General features: G+C 37.7%; 1 protein-coding gene across 8 annotated transcripts in view; it reads left to right on the top strand.

Moving 5' to 3' along the window:
• The window catches only part of LOC117400196 (catenin delta-2-like), a 366,132-nt gene that overhangs the window by 44,366 nt on the left and 297,561 nt on the right, over positions 1-24,205 (top strand). For 7 of the 8 annotated variants that reach the window (XM_059022195.1, XM_033999746.3, XM_059022197.1 and 4 more), the window contains exon 2: positions 10,393-10,526. In XM_059022195.1, the coding sequence (XP_058878178.1) occupies positions 10,398-10,526 (129 nt within the window). In that variant the 5' untranslated portion in view covers positions 10,393-10,397. Of the gene's footprint in view, positions 1-4,901; positions 4,965-10,392; positions 10,527-24,205 lie in introns of those variants that run through there. The other variant, XM_059022192.1, reaches the window with a different exon arrangement.

The raw sequence follows: 24,205 nt of genomic DNA, 5'->3' as shown, positions 1-24,205 counted from the left end.
AAGAATTGGAAAGATCAAGCAGAATTTTTTTTATTTTTATTTGCTTTATATATCTGAAAAAATAAAATACATTGAATGGACCCTATAGTCATTTACATTTAGCATTCTCCAAAGCTTCAACGAACTACAGTATGTAAAGTCTTTTTTTTTTTAGAGCTTTACTGGACTGGATATATATATAAAAAAAGAAGTAAATGCAGGCAAATCAATAGATATGAATCTTGTATGTTTTTGAAAAATATAAACCAAAATAATTGTTACCCAGACCTCATGATACATGGTTCGGGTATTTTGTTGGAATTTACAAAACACAATTAAAAAGTGAAGCAATAAAACTGTAAAAGAAATGCATGTACGATATATTTTATGGCTGATTCTAATCATCACACACTTTGATTTATCTTCATTAAATAAAAAATGGAATGAATATGATTATTAGCTGTTTTTCTGTGTAATATTTTTCAAATATAATACCAAGTTAATGAAGGTGTTGGTCATATATATTTCTCGAGAGCAGAGTGGGAGGTTATTTAACACAGGGTCAATTTACAAAAACATATTTACAGCAGCACACGATAGCCAATTATGAGGAAATCAATAAATCCTGCCAATCCATTCACCATGATGCACAATGCAGAGGCCATTGGTTCTTTTATTCCCAGTATACTTTACAACATTAATATAAACCCTGTGTAACAGGGCGAGGTTTTACATGTGTGGGTCATCCCTGAACAATACTGAGGCAGACAGAGCACTGGGTGTTGACACACTGCACAGGCGCACATATTTAATTAACACAAGTGCTGACACTAGGGTACCAGCAATGGTAGCCCTAGTGTGACATTTAATAATGAAAACAAAACTAAAAATAAGTTTGCCACACAAGACGAGCGCTATTCCCACTAAAGCAACGTCCCGCTCCTGGAACCTACTACTCTACACAAATCCTCTCTACACTGTTTAGGATCAACATCCCCTAAACTGACCTACTTCTGGGCTCCCGGAGTCCCGGCATCCTCACGATGACTCAAACGGCCTCTTCAAACAACCTTTTCAAACAGCCTCGGCTGGGCAATGCCTTGACGAGCACCATCTTGGAGTGGAAGGGTTTCGTGCAGTAGTTCTCTCCATGGAGCAGATGCTTTCCTCCTTGATATAAACACAGCACCCATCTGTGTAGCATTGCAATGCAGTCGCTACGAGCTGTGGCGTAGACACCTTTTGAGTTGTGCACAGCCTCCCCCGGGCACGCCCCCCAGCAAATCTGCACACATTTGCGCAGGAACCAGCTTCACGGCTCTCCCTGTCGCACCCTAGCATTCATTTAATAACCAACAGCTGAGCTGAAAACAACCACCCATATTTCTCTTTTAGGTGATTTACAGGTATCACCCTCTGAATAACTAAACCTAATACAATACAATGCCATGGGAAGAATGAACTGCAGTCACTTCATAGCTCTGCTTTTTCAATGTTGTCCACATTCTTATTTACCGTGGTTAATTCTACCACTGTGTAAAATCAACAGAACAAATTCATAGCTTCTCTGCAGGCTACCTGCAGGCCTATTCTGAAGGCCACATCCATGTCCCCAGATCCTAGTCCTACAACCCATTAAAATCTGTATCTTAAATATTTTAAGATAACCCATAAAAATAGCAGCATATCAAGTAATGCACTAAATGCACAGACAAAGTGAAGTCAGTGTTGACGCAGTTTCGAAAATTGAGGACGCCTTGCTTTTGGTGATTTAAAAATGCCCATGATCAGAATGGGACCTGCAGGTTTTAAATACAGTTAATTTGCAATGTAGGGCCTATACATTTTAAGTGTATTGTCAATAAAATGCTCAGTACTATTAAATGTATAATGCTTTTCATTGTTATGTAATTGAAATTTGATTTCAGTGTCCCTGTAATAAAAACTGACAGCATGCATTTGGCTTAGACTCCTGATAATACAGTGTACTCGTTGTTTTGCTAGTCCTATGAAATTTGTATTGACGAGAATTGACTGTAAATACCATTATTCAGCAGCGATAAAACTAAATTGTTAGGATTGTTAGGAACATCATAAAAACTGAAAAAGATGCACTAACATTTTGAGGGTGAATGTCCCAGATATAGCTCCCTGTAGCAACTCTGGACAAACTTATTTATTCTATATTACGATTCAGAGATGGCATTGTGTAATAAAATGTATTCCAAGTTAAAAACAAGTGGATGAACAAAAAAACAGAGAAACAGGCGTGAGGCTTAAATGTAGAACTGTTAGTCAGAACATACATAGGCGGTGCGGCACCACTGGGTATTTTTGCAGCGCGATACTGCTAGTCCCCAACCGGGCACACAAAAGCAGTATGCACTATGTGACTGACTTTCTCCGTAGACAACAGTTTGTCATTCATGATTTTTCCTGCCAAGCACATGTTATCACCACTTGGATGTGATTGGTTAATTCACCGACAGTACCGCGTGGCATTTGGAAAACATTTCTCTAGTTTTGATTTAAGCGGCAGTGACACTGCTGTATTATATTGCTCTGGTCTGTGCAGCACCATTCAGCAACATTGCCAGCAACATTGATGGTAAAATGCCGCCTGATAGCCGACGTCATCGAGCCTTTACTCGTTATACCAAACCATTTATCCAAACCATATATCATTTAAGGTGTGTTTCTCAGTTTTGTAACAGTAACACATTGTTTTTTCTACATTGGAGCTTATCAAAAACGTGAGTAAATATTTCTTCCCTATTTAAAATATGCCCCTAAGTGCTGTATTTTAACTAATAGTATTATTTGTTGTTGTTTTTATTTTACCTGTGTATATTAAGTTTGGTTTTATAGAAGAGCTCAGAGTGATGCTTCAGTACACTTGCTTTTGTACACAAGGGCCTAGATTTGAATGTAACAAAGATCAGACAGACAGTTATTCCTTCCGTTCTGACAGCTATGCTGGCCTCCAGTCATTCACTCAGTATGTGATGTAGTATCAGCTCAAAGACTGAGAATTTGAAGAACTGAAATACTGCACCAGGGCTGCTGTCACCAGGTTCAGCTTAGGTACTTTGACAGGATTTTGAGAGAGCTGGGAAGACGTTCCTTACACAAACATTGCAATACCTGACATTTGATGGGTCTACTGAGTTAACATAGCCAGTCAAGTTTCATTATAGCAACAAACAAACCAAAAAAAATGATACAGTATCTAAAATTTAAAACCTATAATAAGCCAAAAACACAACATTATATAACCTACCCCATAACACAGTATCTCTAACTCAAAGACAGTTGACACTTTAAAAACACTTTAAATAACATTTAACTCGAACATTTCTTTCTACAAGTTGTTTACTTTTTATTATTTCCTGTCAGAAGTTAAGCACTATTTCATTGTGTCTCAGAGGTTCTTAAACTATTTTTTTGTTTGCCATTTCTATCCTCTTTATGTTCAGTTTCTCCTCTCAGGCAACACATTGAGATTCAATGTGGGAAAGAGGCAACTTGTACCACCAGAATGTTCCTGTTGAATACAGGAAAATCATGATGATGACAGGCTTCTGAGAACCTCTACTCCCATCAATATTGACTGATTTCCCAATTGGATTTAATAGGAGCTTGCTTACCGTTGTGTTCTAGGGGGGGAAGTGTAAGTGATTTAAAAGTACAAATAGAACTGTTGCAACCGCTGAAGGAATATATATTTTTTTTACAAACAATGTAGTTTAAGCATGCACACTTTTCATTCACTTGCACCTAGAAGTCAAAACACATTTGGCAAAGAGTCCTAAAGGAATACTCTATACCACGTATTAGCACTGAGCCAAAATGTGTGTTTTCTGAGTAATTACCTTTAAGACATTTGAAGTTGTTAGGTATTAGTTAAATTGAATAAAACATGTGAATTACTCAGCACAAAACAGTGCGGTCCCTTGGTTTCCGATCTTTACACAATTATTGAATATCAATCATAACTATCCGACAGTGTTATTTAATATAGAACCTGTCATGATCAAACTATGAAATTTTTTTTTTTTCACTTACCTTAGTTTCCTTAGAAATGCATCATCTCTGCAGTTAATTATAGTCCTGGGCAAGGTACTCTCTTGAGTAAATTCGACAAAGTGAAAATGTAATTTTCCACAGCTGCAAATCGAGTTTGTTTTAACGAAAAGGTCATGTTTCCATGATAAATCAGTTGCATTTACTAGTTTTGCAACATGTTTTCCTTGTCCATTTACAGCCTCGGTATAGCAGTACTGCAGTAAAAATATCAGTCCTGGATGAGGGGACAATATTCGCTTCCAATTGGCTTTTAAAAAACTCAATGCGGAAGTTAATTTCAATTGATTGGTACTCAATTGTAAAGGTGATGGAAGAGCAACTTTTTTCTTGTTTTGAAATCACCACCTTTATAAATAGGTATGTTTTGATTTATATATACCTGCTGACAAATATTTCTTAAAGGCAATAACTCTGAAAATACGAGTATCATCACACCCCTACGAACTATGCTTTCAAAGTATTACATGCATTATTTGTTTAATATCTTATTACAGTATATGTGTACTTTTTGGACAGTACTCCATCTTTATGCATAGATCATTGTTTTCCATGCTTACTAACTATTCCAGCATAAACTATTCCAGCAAATTTCTGAATTTGACAAAATAAACCCATTTGTTTCAATTAATGAATTTGACGGATGTGTTTGTAAGTTCAGATTCAACAAAATACAGCACATTGTAGTTATTATTATTAATCATAAATCATGTATGAGAAATCAACCGATCACCATAAAGGATCTGTCAAAACTCCAGTACATCTTACTGTACCTAGTGTACAGATGTCATCCATGCATAGAACATAAGATTTTAAATATTTAATCACCACTATTACAGATATTCTGACCCCTGCGTGTGAGATGTCATAATGGGTCATCAGCTGGGTCCTCTTGTACAGTGGTAAGTCACTATCTTGTGAACCATACAGTTGCTGGCTCATATGTAGCCTCAGACTTTTACATAAACATATACTGATATTTTGTTTCCTTTTTTACTGAGCTTTTACTGACTTCTAACAGCAACCTCCAAAGTATATGAAATTTAAAAGGAGTTCTGTGAACAGTTTCTTAGATGTCAGAAGTGTTTTACCTCATCGCAACTTGTCTTATCACATTGTCTTATTGAGAGCTGTGTCCCCCTTACTCTGAATAGAATAACATGTCAGTCACCATTTCAATGTCCTAAATTTAGTTCCAGAATGGAGTACATTTAGTCTTAAAGATGTAGGACAGAGTTGTTGTGCATTACTATTTTCCTACAATAAAGGCAAGCTCTCCCCCCCCCCCCCAAAAAAAAAAAAAACACATTGTGACAAGGGCTAATATTTGGGCTGATAGTCACCAAAGCTTTTGTTTTGTCTGGATGCTTGTGCTGTGCGTTTCGTTGTGGAAAATTTGTTTTAAGAATAGTTGGATATTTATATATATATATAATAAGAAACGGAAGACCTGAGTAGCCCAGACGTTTGACGTATATTAACGAAACAAGAGCTCATGAATTCAGCTACACTCGATAGTTAGGAGGAAAGCTGTGCAAATTGTTGATGAAAATTATTTGCTGGATTAGATTTACAATTAGCTGCAACAACTGATTTGGTTTTAACTTAAATCTGTGACTATGCATCTATTCAAACCATGATGATTTTTTTAATCACCAAAATATGTTTTAACTTTTGTGGTAAAATGAAGAGGCTTGCAAACACGAAACATTATTTTACAATATCTGAAAAACTTAAAATGCATATATGTTATATCTGTTATGTCTACTATTGTCCACATACCTTTTTGACTTGCTGATTGAATTGATAATTGGGTAAAAGTGTGTTGCGAAGACATACTTGCGACCAGTTTCTGCAGGTAAACTTCCCACACAACACAAACCTTCTCTCCTTCTCTCCTGTGAGTGTGGGTGGGTCATGTCAGTGGTCCAGACCCAGTGAGAGACTATCATCACCTATGGTTGCTAGGGAATAAACACTCCTGTATAGTTTTCCAGCTACCGCATATATTTATGTTTCTCTAAACACCTTTGACCATACAGACACCAGGAACCAGCGGATACACCGATGGCACTGTTTTTAATGGGAAGTCAGTCAATAAAACACAACAGAACACACTTTTTAAAACGTCAATACTTTGACATCGATTTTGTTGCCCTGCTAAAACCACCCTTTATTCTAGGTCTTGTGCTTGGAGAAACGCAATAATCACTCCTGAAAAAATTGACCAGCATTGAATCTTTTAAAAACAGTAAGGTCAGAAAAATGAAAAGAAGCAACCAGAAATCTATAGTAGATTTTTTATACAATTGTAGGACAGAAAATAAATAATTTGTATTTGTTACAGTGTTTGAAAGGTGTGTTGACACCTTTAAATTACAGGTTTGAATTTAGAATGTCAGGGTTCCAGTATACTAATTGGGGGTTGAGCTTTATGTAGGAGATACAGGAAGTGAGAGTGAGAGAGAAACGTGAGTGAGGTTTGTAAGCAAGACTGAACCTCTACACTATCCCTTTTTCTCTGTACACCTCCTCATGCCATGTGCTCTCCCAATAAAGGCTTTTGAACCCTTTAAAGCAGCGGTTCCCAAACTGTGGGTCATGAGAATCTACCTCAGTATCCCTCCTGCTTGCACACTGCACAGCACACTGCAAGGCGTAGCAGCCTCTCAGCGCAGTATGACAACCTATCTTGCAAGCTCTACTGATCTCCATCAATCACGTAACTCCATTACGAAATACGACCCTCCCACGCGCTAGTCTCTGAAAGACACCCCATTCCACCCTTGGTTTGATTTGTTCATTGTTATAGAAGAGCGCCATTGAAGTTTTTTTTATTATTATTTTTTACAAGGAGCATCAACTTCAAACAGTGAGTCTACTGATTTGGATATGACTGGAAAACAAGATGAGGGCAGGAAACGTGCTCGCAAATATAATGAGGCTTTTCTTGAGTATGGCTTCATCAGTGTTTTTGTGAAAAATGAAGAAAAGCCAAAATGCCTAATATGTCACAAGGTGTTATCTAACGAAAGCATGAAGCCAAATAAATTGCAGCGACACTTGGAAACCCTTCTGTGACCAGGAGAGCTGGTGGTGACGTCAGACCCAGAAGAGAATGGACACACAGTCAGTACTGCAGGGTATGAAAGCACTGATGAGCAGTTTAATAATTAAATAAATAAAAGGTTTGAACAAAACAGGCAACAAAACACTAAACACAAACAAAACGGCACGGTGGCCAAAACAAACAGAGACAAAACCAAACAAGTATCGTGCTGGTGTAAAACCAGCACGGATAGCAATTGTTATTTCCGCCTCTGAACACATGCAACCTCGTTCAGCCAAAGCTGCAGGTTTTTATACTTGTGACTGTCTCCAAATTAGTAATAAATGAATCAATCTGGAGACGGTCACATTCTGCATGAGTTTAACAATAAAATAATGTTTTTTTTACACACATAAACAATTCATTCAAATAATAATAATACAAAACCATACAATACACGCAGGGACGGGGTGTACCCCGTCACACCTTCCCAAGCAGTACGTGGGGAAACCAAAATCATTTTTCCAGCGCAGGAAAGAGGGACTTTCACATAAACAAGTGCAATTCAAGAGGGCCTTGTCCATCTCTGATCAAGCTCAGCAGGCATCATTTGAGGTGAGCTACTGTATCGTACAGGCTAAGAAGCCTCACACAATTGGAGAAACTTTAATTTTGCCCGCTGTAGTCGATATGGTGAGAATGATGTGTGGGTAAACTGAGGCAAACAAACTCAGAGCCATACCTCTCTCCAACACCACTGTGAAATGAAGGATTGAGGCCTCACACAGGTCATGACTCGGTATCGAACCATCGTGGATGTAACATCAGAAATTAGATGTGCAGCTTCAACCACACCTCAGGATGTGGGTCAACACTCTTTGACTCGGGTAGAGTGAGACAAAATGCTTGATGGCCGTCTGTGAGCCGACGCAATAACAAACAGCCAGGCCTGCATGAAGATTTCACCTCTGCAAGGAACATTTCTTTTTATTCTCTTTAGCCATATTTTTGTTAATTGAGACACAGCATGAGCCAGATTGCAGCAGGGATGTAGAAACATTTGCTCTAATTAACATTTGGGCCAACGGTTCAATCCAGAGAAGCTTGGATAGAAGCGTCCGTAACAAGCTGCTTCCGGGGCATTGTGCGCTTGCGTCTGTCACCCAGGTCAACCCTGCTTTATGAAAAGCAGTGTGAAATCCTGTAGCCGACCCGCATGACACCGGGTAGGTTCCGACCCATATTGAGCATGCCAGTGTGAAAGGGGCTTATGTGAGCTTGCCTCACGCACTGAATGCATGCCTGCCACAGGATCCCCTGGCTCCTAAACCCTGCTAGGTAGAGACGAGGAGAGGTGACAGGTCTGCATTAATGTGTATTGTTCCTAAAATTAACAAGTGGTATGAAACACGGAGGGTGGGGCACAATTTCAGTTTATATCACGTCCATGTATGAAAAGGCTTGAGTATCATGGTGAGACACTTAAAGGCTGTTGTTGGACAGTTGTTGAATACACATGAATAAATAACGTTAAACAAGTATTTCGCCTTTTATTTGCATTTTAACAACATACAATACCAAAATGACCACATTGTTGAGAATTAGAAATACAGATTTTTCCCGAATATCACTGACCTGATTTTTTTTCCCCACCGATTTTCAGTTATAAAAAAAAAAAAAAACACGGAAAAACTTTGCCAGGAGAAAAAAAAAATCTCTTTGAAGGATTGCAGTGTATCCATATGCTCCATCCTTAAACAATGCTGTTTCTCTCTTCCCACAATACACCACTGATTTCAATCAGAGCACCATCACTGTTGCAGGAGAGATCATGAACAGGACACACAGCGATGTTTAGAACAAAAGTAATTCCCAAATGTATTATTTATTTACCTATGATGTGCGAATTAAAAAATTATCAAAACTATCGGGAATATATTGAAAAAAAAAATACAGTGATTTGGACGACACGGGACACAGCAAAGGTAACATAATGTTCTTCTTGTAAGCATTGCAGGAGGGACTGTAAGGCTTTAATGGTTGGATTTTAACCCCAAGAGCAAAACAATGCAGTATGTAGCCTTTATTCAACACTACATTGTTGATACATTTTTTGAGTGGATCTCATTTTAAAAATCTATCTGGCAGTCATTCAAATCCTCTGACAGGTATAGATCTTGAGATACAAAATGAGCTATGAAATTGAAGTGTAAACATACTTTTTCCCCATACATTATACTTTATAACAATATACAGTATAAACAGAATTCTACATGAACATACTTGGAGTACTTGTTTATTTTACTCATGCAGACGACAGTACACAACACATTTGCCCCCTTGTAGAGGCTTGTTGGTTATTCAGCCATTCTCATTCGTGAAATACCCACAGTACTCCATTAGGTTAAAGGTTTGGTGAATGATGTGGACGAAGTGGAAATGACAGGAGTGACAACGTTGATTTAATAAAGGCTTCCAATCTTGTGGGTCATGAAATCCTCCTGATGAAATCTAATACTCTGATGCCTTCATGAACAAGTAGGTTGGGGCTTACTTGTACAATCAGTCACAGCTGGTTAACATTCAGAATGTGCAACCTTATGGCTATTAAAATGGGGCCAAGGTTCAGTTTTAGGTATGTTACCAATTATTGATTACATTAGACTTGATGGTACATTAAACGTGTTGCAATGATTTTGTCATTGCTGAGTCTATATATCCTATGAGATGCCAAAGTAAGTGATTGCACTTTGTTGTGACACAGGAGATATTGTGTTTTTATTTACAAAGGTTGATTAAACAAACTGTGCCCACCTAACTGTCGAGACTTTCTGTGACTAACCTCCTGGCTAATGATTAACACGACAACAAGTACATGTTTGTATGCAAATGCCTACAGCAACGGAGATTAAATAACAAGACCAGAGTTGAATTTTCAGGGCCTTTCTGGTTGTGAGGCGAGGTCAGGACCACAGTGTTTGGCAGTCATCTCGTGTCCTGTTTTAAACCAGAGGCCTAGTCATTCCAAACTGTAGTACTGCAAATACAGAAGAACAAGCATTTTACATATAGGCTATTTATTCAATCATTCATTATGTTACTGTAACATTACTGCAATAATAGAACAAAGACTTAGAAACACATGTTTGCATTAGTGTAATATCAACCAAATGTTTCTGAATATTGTGGCAGCAAGAAATAAAACAGGCTGACATAAGGTCTGAAACCATATAAGTACCTTTTTGAATTTGAATTCTTACATAACGTTATTTTCTGTGTAGGAGATATGCCAGTTCCAGACCAGCCTTCTGCATCTGAAAAGACCACCATGCTAAGCCCTGTACTTAATGCCTCCAATGGAGATGGATCTGAGACTGAGACAACTTCTGCAATCCTGGCTTCTGTTAAAGAACAAGTAAGTCTTGTAATTTCTTTCTTCTGCATATTTTCTCAAACAATATTTAATTTACCAGTGAGTTTTTTGTGTAGGTATTGTAATTTTATTATTAATTTTGCTACGAGTAAACTGACACTCCAGATTGCTTTTAAGAAAAAAATCATAGTATAATAACGGTTTGAGGGCATTGATGGAAATCAGTAGAGCCTATGCAGGCTTGCCTGCAAGATAGGTTGCCTCACTGCGCTGAGAGGCTGCTACGCCATGCAGTGTTCCACCCTGGGTGCCAAAAGTCATAGTTTTGAAGATTGCATTTGTTATATTCTATTTTAAAGTGTATGTTATGTTTATGATTGTTTTTGCTGTTTTAGTAGTTAAGGTTGCTTTTTGACCAAGTCACTCTTTTACCTGTAAAAGTGGAGTTGAAATAAGTATATTTATCTAAGGATCTATACAATAAGACAGTGGCTTGAAGACATGGCAGCAGACAAAAATTTTCTTTAAATTTACAGTGACAAATTATTATTTGTATTTACTTTCCCCCAATTTGTATTGTCCAATTATGTTTTTTTCTCCTCACTGCAGCGAGTCCCCACACAGAACAAACGCTCTGAGAGCATGTGAGCATCCTCCAATCTCACAAGCCTAAAGCCAGAATCGCTTTTTTACACTGAGCAATCCAGAGGTGGGCGGGGCTACCGATCCTAGAGAACAGAGATCAGCCCTGCTTTTTATCCACTCTGAATGTGCTCAGTGTTTGGCCAGTAGGGTTCTCAGTTGCGCGATGAGGAGAAGCAAGCCCTGCCAGTTTCCCATCCCCCACCCGGGGGCGTCAGAGCCAATGTGACGCCCCCATCAGAGTCCCCGTAAAGTTCGGCCTCTTTGCACATCCTGGACATGAACTGGCGTTCCTCTGCGTTATTTTAATGTTAACCCAAATTTGGAAGTCATCCACAAAACAAATTTTATTGGTCATATTTGTAGTTCATGAAATTATAGTTGCATGTGGGTGGTTACGCTGACAAATCACTTCAGCAAGTAAAATTAGAAGGTTCCCCTAAACAGAACTCCAGAAAAACAAGGTTTATTGTTTTGTAAAATGTTCTTAAGTTTACAGTGCTATTGAACTAAATTCAATACCTCTGTGTTTGTATGTGGCTGGGAGTAGTAACAATGAAGTGTAGCAGATTCAAGCATGTTGTGGTGTAAGGTCAAGGCTGGTCAGTGGCAGAAACAGAAACCCAGAGTCGGCAGACTGCGATTCAGTTCTTTCATGCACTTTTATTCTTTACAAAGCAAAAGGTTTAAAAATGCAAATTCAAAACAAAACACCTCAAAACAGCACCCAAGCTACAGCTATTTCAGTCCCTTAACCAGGAGCACAATCTGCTGCTTTCTGCCCTTCTCTCTCTCTTCTTTGCTGCTGCTGCTCAAACAGACTTTTCTTTGTTTTTTAAATAGTATGTAACCAGGGGTTAATTGGCGATCACTAAACCAATTGACACCTGGTCACAATCCATTTTTCCAATTTAACTTAAATTAAAACTAGGTGGCTGTGCAAACGGTGGCCATCTTGGCTCCACACTGTTCGCCCACTCTTGAACCAAGATGTCTGCCAGCCACAAAAACCCATATTCCTAAATGTCTCTGCCCTGTCACAATGTAAAGTCTATTACCAGAATTTCTATGTGACCTACCAACAAAACGAAAGTAATGGGACAGAACATGGAAAAAAATACACGTGTTCAACAGTGACGTTGTAGATCCGTCAAGCTGTGCAAGTGGCAATAAATAATAAAATCCAGTCATCTAAAAATAGAAACAATTTCTGCAAGGTTTGTCAGTGTCACTTTGATCATGCAAAAAGACTTTTAATTGGTTGAAAACACCAATTACAATGTGTAAGAGAAGGTTTTAGGCAAAAAGAAGTCTCCCTAATGATTGTCACTTATCCATTTGCTTAACCCAAAAAACATTACACTAGAAAAAAAAATCCATACAGATCATTAGTTTTCTGAACAGTTTACACCATTGATTTTATAGTAAAACTGTAAAATCCGGTATCTTGGGACCGAAAAATTGTGCCGGATTAGACAGTGAGTTTGCTGAGTTACTGTAAAAAAAAACCTAATACTGTACCTAAAAAAATGTAATAGGAAACTATCTGGGCACTTTTGTTGTTTATATATATATATATATATATAAACAACAACAACAAAAAAAACTTTATTACTGTACATATACGGTATAATAAACACAGTAATCAGCAAACTTCAATTCCTCAATAAAATATTTACCTGTTCTTTGCATAAGCCTGCTTCAGTAGAGGATTGGTCGAGATCCAAAATTATTTTATACAGAATACTGTCTTCCAGAGAGGCTGGAAGAGACAGGTTTTACTGTAGTACACTGGCTGATCTATATTTCACCCAGTTTTCATATTGCTGTTGTGCTCACGAACAACAGACCCCACTTCCTTATGAAATAAACCACATTATAAAAAGCAGTCTTTTAACAGGACATTTTGATTAAGCTAGTGTTATTGAACTGTTCCTAACCTAATGCTTAATTCAATTAATTTTCATAATTATTCAGTGCATCTAAACATTGTGTTATTAACCCTTTTTTCACTATCTAGATAATGTGTGTCCATCACGTTTGAAAACTTGATAGTGAATGAAGTGAATGCCAGTCATGGGTTTCAATGCATGGTGATCGCACATTATTTAGGTGGTGTGGATTAGCTACACTGGTGCTAAACATAGCATCAATGTCTCTGTACACTTGGTGAGATATAGCAGAACCCAAATTCAGAGCACCAAACTGACAACAGATGTTTATTTCTTTTCAGTCATCCTTTGCTCAGTGGAATATTTGACACCTAAACCAAGACTCAAATTCAGATTCTATTTTGCATAAATGTAATGGATAATGTGTGAATGGAGTGAACTACTAAACCACAACAAAATCAAGTCACCACTTAGTGATGCAGTACATAGTTTGTGCTTTACATCCAATAGCAACTGGGAAGCTATCACAAGAAAGTTAGCCTCACCGATATGTCTACTGAATAATTTACTAGCACAGATATAAAGCATGCTTGGCATTACTTGAAATCAGGCATTAATGGTAACACAGAGTGCTTCAACCAGAAAGCAGTGTGGAAGCTCCATTATATCAATGCAGATTGAACTGCAAAAGGCCACAGGACATTGTTCAGTAGAAATGGGTTATAAAACTAGTGCACTCAGTAAGAGTACTTCTCAAGGGACTCTTCTTGAGTGCAGTTTAAATCAAATGAACTCCGATTCAGCTCAAATAAATATATGACTAAAATGCTCATTACTCAGGCAAAGCCGTAAAGAACAATACTATAAAATGTGTATTATTTATATATTTTTTCTGGACTGTAGACTTTTGGGAACTGTAAAAAGCTTGTAACCTAAAAGGTCATCCTTTTTCCATGCGCAAAGCATCCTTTTTCAGAAATGTAAGGCTTCTCCATACAGTTAATGTATGGCTGGCCTCTCTCCTGCCTGGGTGGTTCAGTCGAATTGGCAACAACCCTTGTAAAGTCACTCTAAAGCCACATGTAGAAGGGAATGAATCCTGACAGCTCCTGCATTGTGGTGGTTGCTTACTTGGCACAGAAATGCACTGGCCCTAAGGCAGGTTCCCTTTAACAATATAATGCTGCTTCATGTGATAGTTTCTATCAGGCTAGGTAAAAAGAAAATAATTACCCACATGGTTTCGGTTGTTGTCCAACAGCAAAAATAGAAAGACTTTGTCCACTTCCTTACGCACTTGTAGTTTAAAGCTGGCTGCGCACTAGAAGATTTTGTTGTAAAAGACTCAAAAACTTGCATCAAATGCCTCAGTATACCAGACAACGAAATTGTAACCGATTTAAATTGAATCTGCTGTTTCAGGTACCACTAGATATCAACGATTCAGTCATTTGTGATTAGGGTTGGCAATCAGAGGCCAGCATTTTGTCTTTGGTTTAGTCCGTCACTTACTGTACTGTACTTGCTTACTTACTGTAACTGTATTCATTACTTACATTTGTGGTTTTATATTCTGTTTTTTTATTTTTATTTGTTATTGTGGTCCAGTCTCCAGAAACTATGCTCTCACTGAGTAATAAATATCCCATACATTTAACAGTATGATTAGCTGACAAACAGTTAACCTGCACAGTACAAAGCTGAATGTAAACTTGTTTTATCAGAACCACTGACTGCCATTGCAGGGCCTTTTGCTGAACATCTAGAAAAAAAAAATGAAGCAACTTTTTGTCAGCAGAATTCAGAGTTGAAGCTTTCGTTGCATGTAGAGCGAGGAGTGATTTGCCAGATTTAAAGAAATAATATAAATATATAGAGATATACATTCATCAAAGCAAAATCCATATCTTATAGGATTTATTCCATGTACTTGCCAGAACTACTTGTATATTCAAAATGAAAAATGTTAATGTTGCTGTTTCCAGTGTTTATAATAGTGTTTCTGTTTTTTTGGTTTTTATTCATTGTATTTTTCGGTGCTTATTTTTAGCTGTTTTCTGAGTTTTATGTAAATCGGTTTTTTTTTCGGGGCTTTTGTTTTTGATATACTGTATGAAATGAGTGTTTTCAGTTACTTTCCAAAATGCTTGAGCGTTTCTTTTTTCTGTCAAAATATGTATAGTAGTAACTTGACTGTACTTGCACACTTAAATTGTACCTTCTTTCCTTTTCTGTCTTCCACAACTAAATCCCTATGGTCAAGGGCACATTCTTCTGGGGTTTTTGTGTGTAGGCATTTTTTTTACATTTCGCCACAATTCTGTTTTAAATCCTCCGTATCTTAACTGTAATACAGTTTTAAATCCCGCTAACAAGCCTCCATTCCTGATTTTAATCTCATTTTAAATCTTGCAAGCGGAGTCTCCAATAGAAATGTAAGAATGTGCTGTCACTCAGTAGTTGGGGCGGGTTTAAAGTATTCAGAATGAATCAATGATAGATACAAGTCAGGAAGGTGGGACATTGCTCAGCAGCACTGGGAAATGTATTTATTATTATTTTTGTAGTAGGTTTTTTTTTTAATGGGAAAAGGGTAAAGTCAATGTGAACTGATTAACCATTTCCACAGTTTTGCCTGTGTTTTCCAGTGTTTATTATCTATCCACCGATTTCATTTTTCTTGTATCAGGGGTGTTTTATCGGTTAAAACCAAAAATCAGAAGCCCTATTTATAATTTACAGTGCCTTTACACATCAACAATTCATATATTTTCTTTCCATTTAGAATGTACAGTACTGTCAGTGTGCAACTTCTTAAGATGGATTTGGAGACCCTCAGACTCGTTATAATGCCCACAGATGAAGTTTAATTTGTGTGTCACTCATCTTTACGTTTTAAATTCATCGGATTTTCATTGCGCTGTGATGCTGGTTTGCTTGCTGGTTTCATACTGGAAAATGCATTTCAGACATACCATTCTAATCCTGTAAATTAACATTTTCTGGGCATGGGATTAAAGGACATACAGTTAACAAAACCATTCCAATAAACCTTACCTAATATGTAATGCTATCACTTTGTAGGTCTCACATTTTCCTCTATACAGTAAGAGATGCCTTTATTATAGTAAACATTTAGCTTATTTGATTTTTAATAGCTTTCCGTGAAGAACTGTATCAACCACTCCTTGCAGATATTTGAATGCTATACTGCATCCCCGTATTCTACTTCATGGGTCGCATGAAGACCGCTTTCGTCACTGAAAACTTGTGAATCATCGGAAAGGCCGAAATTGATTATTGATTAAAAAATTCAGAAAGATAAAAATGTATTTTAAAAAAGAACATTTAAGAAGGGTCATAGTTAGCACCAACGAAGGACTGTGGTTGGGTTTAATAAGGGGAATGTGTGTCAAATGTAGAAATGGTCAAACATTTTTGCTTATTAAACTACAGTGTCAATAGTAAATTATGCCTTAATAAATTTAAATATTCAATTACCAAATAGCTCTGCAAAATACAATTAGATAGTATAGATTGTATTGACGAAGTTGTCTTCTACACTCATTCTTTTAAAAAAACAAAACAAAAAAAAAAAGTACCAAATTTAATCATGGAATGATTTCCATTACATGAGAGTAGGTGTTAAAACTTCATGCTGATACTGGGCTCTCGCCAAGATAAGCACCAACTAAGACATAGCTTATTTTCCTATAAACTAATGTTATTTTTACTGTGCTTGAGGTCCCCAACCAGAATCTTTTCATCTCATCCAGAGCCAGTTGTTGCTCCCCTCTGTTGCTTCAGATAAGTTCTTCACTATGTGTCGCAACTCTTGACCACAGAATCCGATTCATTGCTGTTCAGCTTTAGCAGATAGTTCAGCGTACCGAAGTTTCTTCCTTTCGTACGCCTCATCCACAGCATCCTCCCATGGCACTGTTAACTCTATCAGGTGAACAAGGCATGCTGACCTAGAACACAAGACAATATCAGGTTGAAGGTTAGTGGTGGCAATCGCAGGTGGGAAAATAAGCCGTTGTCCAACATCTGCCAGCATTTTCCAGTCTCTAGCAGCTTCCAGTTGTCCTCGACGAGTTTTGGTTTTAATACCTTTTCTTGGAGGTTGTTCCCCTGGATGGAGGAATGTTGTTCTTATTGTGTCATATATTGCTGGCATTGGTGGCAACCTGTTGGTCATGCTGCGCTTGTCTTCCAAGGCCAAGGCCAAACATTGCAGCACCTGGTCATGACGCCAAGTAAACCGTCCTTGGCTAAGACCCACCTTACATCCTGTCAAAATGTGAACACAAAGGACACCACGATCCTCTCCTACCCATAGATTAAGGTTCTGTGGTGATGGGAGAACATCATGTGTTGCCCTGATGAGGAAGCTGATCCTGCTGTCTTCCACTGTCCATAGATCTCACCAGCCAATCTTGCGTTGTTCTACACTCTCCCATCTCGTCCATTCTCCCTGCTTGGCCTGGGAAACAGTTTTTACGCAACTCATCCTCTCTTCCTGCTTTTGCACCTCGTTGATTACCAGCTTCCTCCGTTGAGCTGGAGCTGCTTTGTGCCATATAGGAGGAGCTGAACTGAGACCAAGGCCTCCTCTTCCATGCTGTACTTGACCCATGATATCACTGATACGAAGGGCAGCCTTTGCATCTTCCTCAGCTTCCTTTTCCACCCACTTTCTTCCAGTTTTCAACACAGGTGCTGCCTCCCTCAAACATTCGTTGTGTGACTACCAATGTAATTTCCAATCAAACTCCTCGGTTGGAGCTGAGACTGGCAGCTGCAGTATCCCTTTACCATACAGTCCCATTCTGCTGAGGCATCGTGGAACTCCCAACCATTTCCTGAAGTATGAACTGATTAATGCTTCCATCTTCTCTACTGTTGTCAAGGAAACCTCATGCACAGTGAGTGGCGACAGAAGTCTTGGCAGTAGACCAAACTGAAAGCACCAAAGTTATAACAAGGCTTAGCATTGTATTTGCTCCAGCACACATATATGTTAGTGGGACAAAGGAACTCCTCTATTAGACATTTTCTCTATTTTCTCTGCGAGTTATTTTAAAAATACATATCATTATATAAAACCGTATATAGTATATCAAAAAATACTGATGGACTTTTTCTTCAAATAATTTCTTGCTTTTTTCCTGCTTTTGCTGTGGTGACATGCAATTTTACATTTATTCTAATACAGCTGTGAGTCATTTGCAAGGTTTAGAGGGTTGCTTTCTAGTAAGCCTGTATTGAAAACATAAGCGCTGTAGGTGATAGTGCTTGCCAATGAGATTCAGTTGCGCTTACAATATCATTGAAATAAAAATTGTAAAAAAGATATATATATATATACAGTACTGTGCAAAAGTTTTAGGCAGGTGTGAAAAAATGCTGTAAAGTAAGAATGCTTTCAAAAATAGACATGTTAATAGATTATATTTGCAAAGTGAGTGAACAGAAGAAAAATCTACATCAAATCCATATTTGGTGTGACCACCCTTTGCCTTTTTTCACACCTGCCTAAAACTTTTGCACAGTACTGTATATATATGTATATGTGTGTGTGTGTATATATATATATATATATATATATATATATATATATATATATATATATATATATATATATATATATATTGTAAGATAGCGGGTAGTGAGAGACAGCAGGGAGGGGGTTAAAACCTCCCTGCGAGAGAAACATGTGCGAAATGCACCTTTTTGTTTGATTGTGTTGCTTTATTGTTTTGTTAATTGTCTTATTGTTTTGTTTAATTGTTTTGCCTTTTAGTTAATCATTTGTTAATTATTTTATTATTAATTATCCCCTGCACCTGGTAGCTATTGCTAAATTGGGACCAGGTGCAGGGTATTTAAGAGGAGCAATCAGTCTGCTCATGGCTGCTGAGTAGAAGGAGGCAGATGAGGTGCTCTGTCTCCGAGTAGCCAGAAAAAGAGAAGTAAGTGCTGTTTTAACGTGTATGTTCTGTGGTGCCAGGTAAACGGCTTAGCCGTCCTGCAAGTTAGTGAGGGAAAAACCTGTATAGTTAGCGCTCCAAGAGGAGCTAGGTGTTTATTTTGTATTTGTTTTATTTTGTGTTTATTAAAATATAGCGCGTCAGCGCTTGAAAACGCCATTTCTGTGTGCTGGGTCGGATTCTTAAAGGGGCAACGAACCCGTGTGAGCTACGGATCGTTTACTATATATATATATATATATATATATATATATATGTATATATATATATATATATGTATATATATATATAAAATATAAAGCAATGTAAATAAATCTGTGCTTATGAGAAAATCTGGTATACTGACCTTAAAGACTGGCATAGTGGCAATAAGATTAGTCCCATAGTCGCTCTTTGCAGCACTACAGTGTTATCTAAACAGTAGATTTAGGACTGATTTATATTAACTATGTGCTTTTGTCTATTATTGAGTGTCCAAGTCTAATTAATTCTTGAGGATGCCATCTTTACAAAGGGAACATTTACACAATAGCTTTAAGGGGTATTATTTATACTTAATTGGATTCCCTTTTTTAAAGAACAATTGCTGGGGTGGACTGACAATAGATATGCAATGTAATGTAATGTTAAGAGATTAATTCCTTGTTTTTGTGTCAGTTTCACAAATGTTACACAAGGCTGCAGGAACTTTGAGTATTTACAGTATTTTCAGTGTACTTCAGTTGAGAAATACTGAAAAATAATGTATTGGTATTTAGACATGCATTTTCATCAAACACATCCTTTGATTGATGTTGCAGAAGCTTAAACAGGAAGCATCACAGGAATATTGTCCACAGACCTGCTCTTACTGGTAACTTGTAGCTTGAAAAAAAAAAAACAGTAGCTTGAAAAGTAAAGAAATGCTAAGCGATAATGCAGTAGCTCGAAAGCATATCTTTGTAGTGAAATTAATTTGCTTAAATTGACATATTGCAACAAAAAAAAAAACATTATTAAACGACATTAAAATATTATTTGATACTGGTCCACAAAGCTGTAACATATTAAAATGAAATCTTGAACTACTTTGCCTAAGATAACATTAATGCTAATCGGGGGCAAGATGGTCATTGGTGAATATGGTAGCCGTGTACCTGTGGTGAGAGCTTTTATTATCAAGTGGGGTTTACTGAAGAAAATTGCTTACCTGTTTTTATTAATTAATTTTTTTGTTCTAATTCATATTTGTGTGTTGCTGAAATCACTCCTTGACAAACGTTTACTTTTTGTTTTGAAAATGTTGTTCCTATAATACTGTAAGCAGGTATGTGTTTCTGTAGGATCTTAAACTAAATGTTACCATGGTACATTTGCACAGTGAGTTTTGCAGTTTTCCAATGGTGCATTTATCCTGTGCATTTACCAGACAAACATAAGGTCGCCCTGCTCCTAACAATAGCAGGTCCCCAAGCTATCGATGTTTACAACACGTTTGCATTTGAAGTGGAAGCTGACAAGGACAAGCTGGAAGAGGTACTGAATAAGTTTGATGCATACTGTTTGCCTAAAAAGAACAAGACTTATGAAAGGTATGTTTTTCGTTGCCGCGTTCAGAAACAGGGGGAGACATTTGATAAATACCTAACAGACTTGTAACTTTATTGAGTTGAGAGTCCATGCTACGTGATCGGATTGTCTTCAGAATTAATGAAAACAAAGTAAGGGAAAGACTGTTGAGAGAAACTGAAGGGAAAGACTGTTGAGAGAAACTGAACTTACCTTGGGAGATGCAGTAAAGATTTGTCACACCAGTGAACTCGCACAGCTGCACATAAAAACTTTTGACTTGAGTGCAGGGAGTAACGCAGTGGCGAGTGCAGCTGAAAGCGCTGTAGTGGATGTTGTAACAAGGGACAACAGAAGACGCACTGAGCATAACAATTCGACACAAATAAGCAACAAAATGTATGAGTACACACCATGTGGAACAAAGCACCAAGCAAGGCCGTGCCCAGCATATGGGAAAAGCTGTGCAAAGAATGTGCTTTACCAAAGACAAAAATCGGAAAAAAAGAGTTGTGCACACTGTAGATGATACAGATTCAAGTGAGACATTTTTTTGTTGGAATGATACAGTGTGATGCGCATATGGACATAGCTGAAACACAGCATTCAGAGAAGGCAAATCCAAATAGACTGAACTCAGTGAACTTCAAAAGAGAAAATGAGTGTTTGCATGCAGTAACTGCAGATAACTGGGTAGCGATATTGCCTGTCATGGAACAATAATACCTTTCAAACTGGATACAGGTGCGAAGGTCAACCTAATTAGCATGAAAGATGTGCGGGAACTGAAAACAAAACCTGAAATAATAAACAGATCTGTAGCACTAAAAGCATACAATGGGCAAAACATTGAGACCAAAGGGATGTGCAGACTTAATGTCTTCGTTAAAAACAGGAGCCATGTGTTGATGTTTGTGGTTGTGCCAGCGGGACATGTCGCACTTCACGTACACGATAGCCACAGCACTTCCTGTTTCAGATTAATAGTTTGAAAAAATTGCAGCAGAAACAGCAAAAGACCTGGTCCTTCAGAAAGTAATTGAAAATCTAACAAACGGCTGGTGAAAAGGATCCTGTAAGCAATACTTCTCACTGCTATCAGAGCTGACAGTGGTCAGTGGTGTACTGCTCAAAACAAACAGAAGCATGATACCAACATCAAGAGATGCTGAGCAGAATTCAGGAAGGGCACCTTGGCATTGAGAAATCCAAGAGACAAGCTTGTGAGGTGGTCTACTGGCCAAATATGAACACAGATGTGGAGCAAATGATAAGTAATTGTGCTACATGTCTGCAGTATCACTACAGACAAGTGAAGGAGCCCATGCTGGTCTCAGACAAGCCAAAACAGCCATGGAAGAAAATTAGATCTGATCTGTTCCATAATGAATGCAAAAACTATCTGTTGGTCATTGATTATTTTTCCAATTACCCAGAAATTGCTCTGCTGTCTAACACATCTGCAAGTGCAGTGGTTTTGCACATGAAATCCATGTTTGCCACTCATGGCATTCTGCATACTGTTGTCACTGATAATGGTCCCCAGTATTCCAGCAGTGAATTTCAATGGTTTGCTGCACACTATGAGATTGAACATATTACCTCGAGCCTGCTGTACCCACAAGCCAATGGTAAAGCTGAAAAAGGAATACCAATCGTGAAGAGACTTCTGAAAAAAGCAGCACATAGCAACGCAGATCCCTACTTACAGAACTGCACCATTAGAATGATTGTCTCCAGCAGAATTACTTATGGGGCGTAAGTTGTGCACAAGACTTCCACACTACAGAGATGTCAGCAGCAATGCAGAGCTGACGAGCTGGACCATGCAACTCAAGGAAAGACAGAAGGCTAACTATGATGAATCAACCAAGACCCTTCAGCCACTACACCGGATTGTGCGCATTGAAGCACCAGGAACGTGGAATAAGAAAGCAACTGTCTTGGAGCAAGTAGCACCGAGATCCTACAATGTGATGACTGAGAATGGAGAGATCTATTGGAGAAACCGCAGGAGTCTGTTGAAAACTAATGAAGGATTTCAGACCCACTCAGATACAGAAGACATGCCAGATACAGTACAATTGGGAACTGATGATGCGGGTGGTGAAATACACAATGCATCACTAACAACAAGCACTACAGTCGTGGCCACTGATCTTCCAGGTCCAGAGACATTCTCAAATACACCAAGTCTAAGAAGGTCGCAGTGCAATATCAAACCTCCAGTGAAATTGAATCTTTCATTTAGTCCATGACCTAACAGAAGGGACATTAAGACACTAGTAAAATTACTTAAGTTTAAACAATTAAGCTGGTTGTATTTCTTTTCTTTTAGTGCTTTTCTCAACAGGGAAGATGTACTGATATGTCATAAAGACTGTTCACATAAAAGTAGTTTTAGTTTTAACATTTTATGTCAGCATGTTGTTGGAATGTAATAAAGCAGTTGGGTTTTACCACAGTTCACTGAGCAGTGTCGCATCATTTTATTTTGATTTTTAACAAACAGTACATATTTGTTTTAAATACACGATAACAATAAGCTAATTCGATTGTCATGCAATACGTGTAATACATATATCCACTAAAATAATTAATACGGTTTCAATATATAGAGTATATTACAACTTAAAAAAAAGATCATTTCCACTCAACTGTATTGAGAAGGGAGTCATACAAATTCCTGTTCAATTTGTATAAAATGATTACACTTTAACATAAATATAATTGCACATCAAAATAAATAGCATGATAAATGCATGATTAGTCACATATACAAAATAATGCATTTATTAATTTAATTGTAATGTTTGTATCACGAAAAAAAAATACAGTTCCTGGCATTTAGAAATGTAACTTTACCTTACCATCCTTTGTAAACAGGGTAGTAAGGTAAAGTAACCACTATGATTACATGATAATAATAGATAGTAACAAAAAATTATATTTAAATTAATTTATTAAACAGTATGTTAAAAAGTATTATTAAAATGATGTGGTTTATGTATGGTAGTACATTAGCAAAATATTTTTTTCTTTTTTAAAACAGTTTGCTACATTTTACAATTTTATGGTAACCAATTTAAAACAAAAACAGTGATATACAGGGTGTTCAACCATTGACGTTTACAGATAGAAAATACCAACTGGCTCTGTGAACCATCCCTTTTAATTCAGAAATTCGCCCATGCACAGTAAAGACGAGTTTTCATGGTCTACCAACTAGTACAACAACTGGAAGACAGAAATCTATGGGAATTAATACATCTACCAATGTGTCCTAAAGGCTGTATTTGTGTAGGGGACTGTTGTGCTTTATTGATCAGCTGTACACTAGGGAAATCACAAACCTGCTACGCTTCATATGCTCAGAAGAGTTGCCATATGAAGGTTATGTTTGGGATTGCTGAACACGGGGACCTCAGATGGTACGTTTCACTTCTTTTCAGCACCATAGATTCAGGAGTCAGAGTTATGTGTTTGGATGGCTCTCAAAAGGATTGATCCGCAGAGTGACAAACTCACACTGAGGCCTGCATGAAGAAAGACACACATATTGCGTGTGTCCTTCAGACAAGGGGCATGCATGGCCTGGACATTAGGAAATCCTACCACTGACAGGATTTGTGATTCCTCCTGCTAG

Source organism: Acipenser ruthenus, chromosome 4 (genome assembly GCF_902713425.1).
Source record: "Acipenser ruthenus chromosome 4, fAciRut3.2 maternal haplotype, whole genome shotgun sequence".
Lineage (NCBI taxonomy): Eukaryota > Metazoa > Chordata > Actinopteri > Acipenseriformes > Acipenseridae > Acipenser > Acipenser ruthenus.
This window is presented reverse-complemented; position numbering and strand designations above follow the sequence as displayed.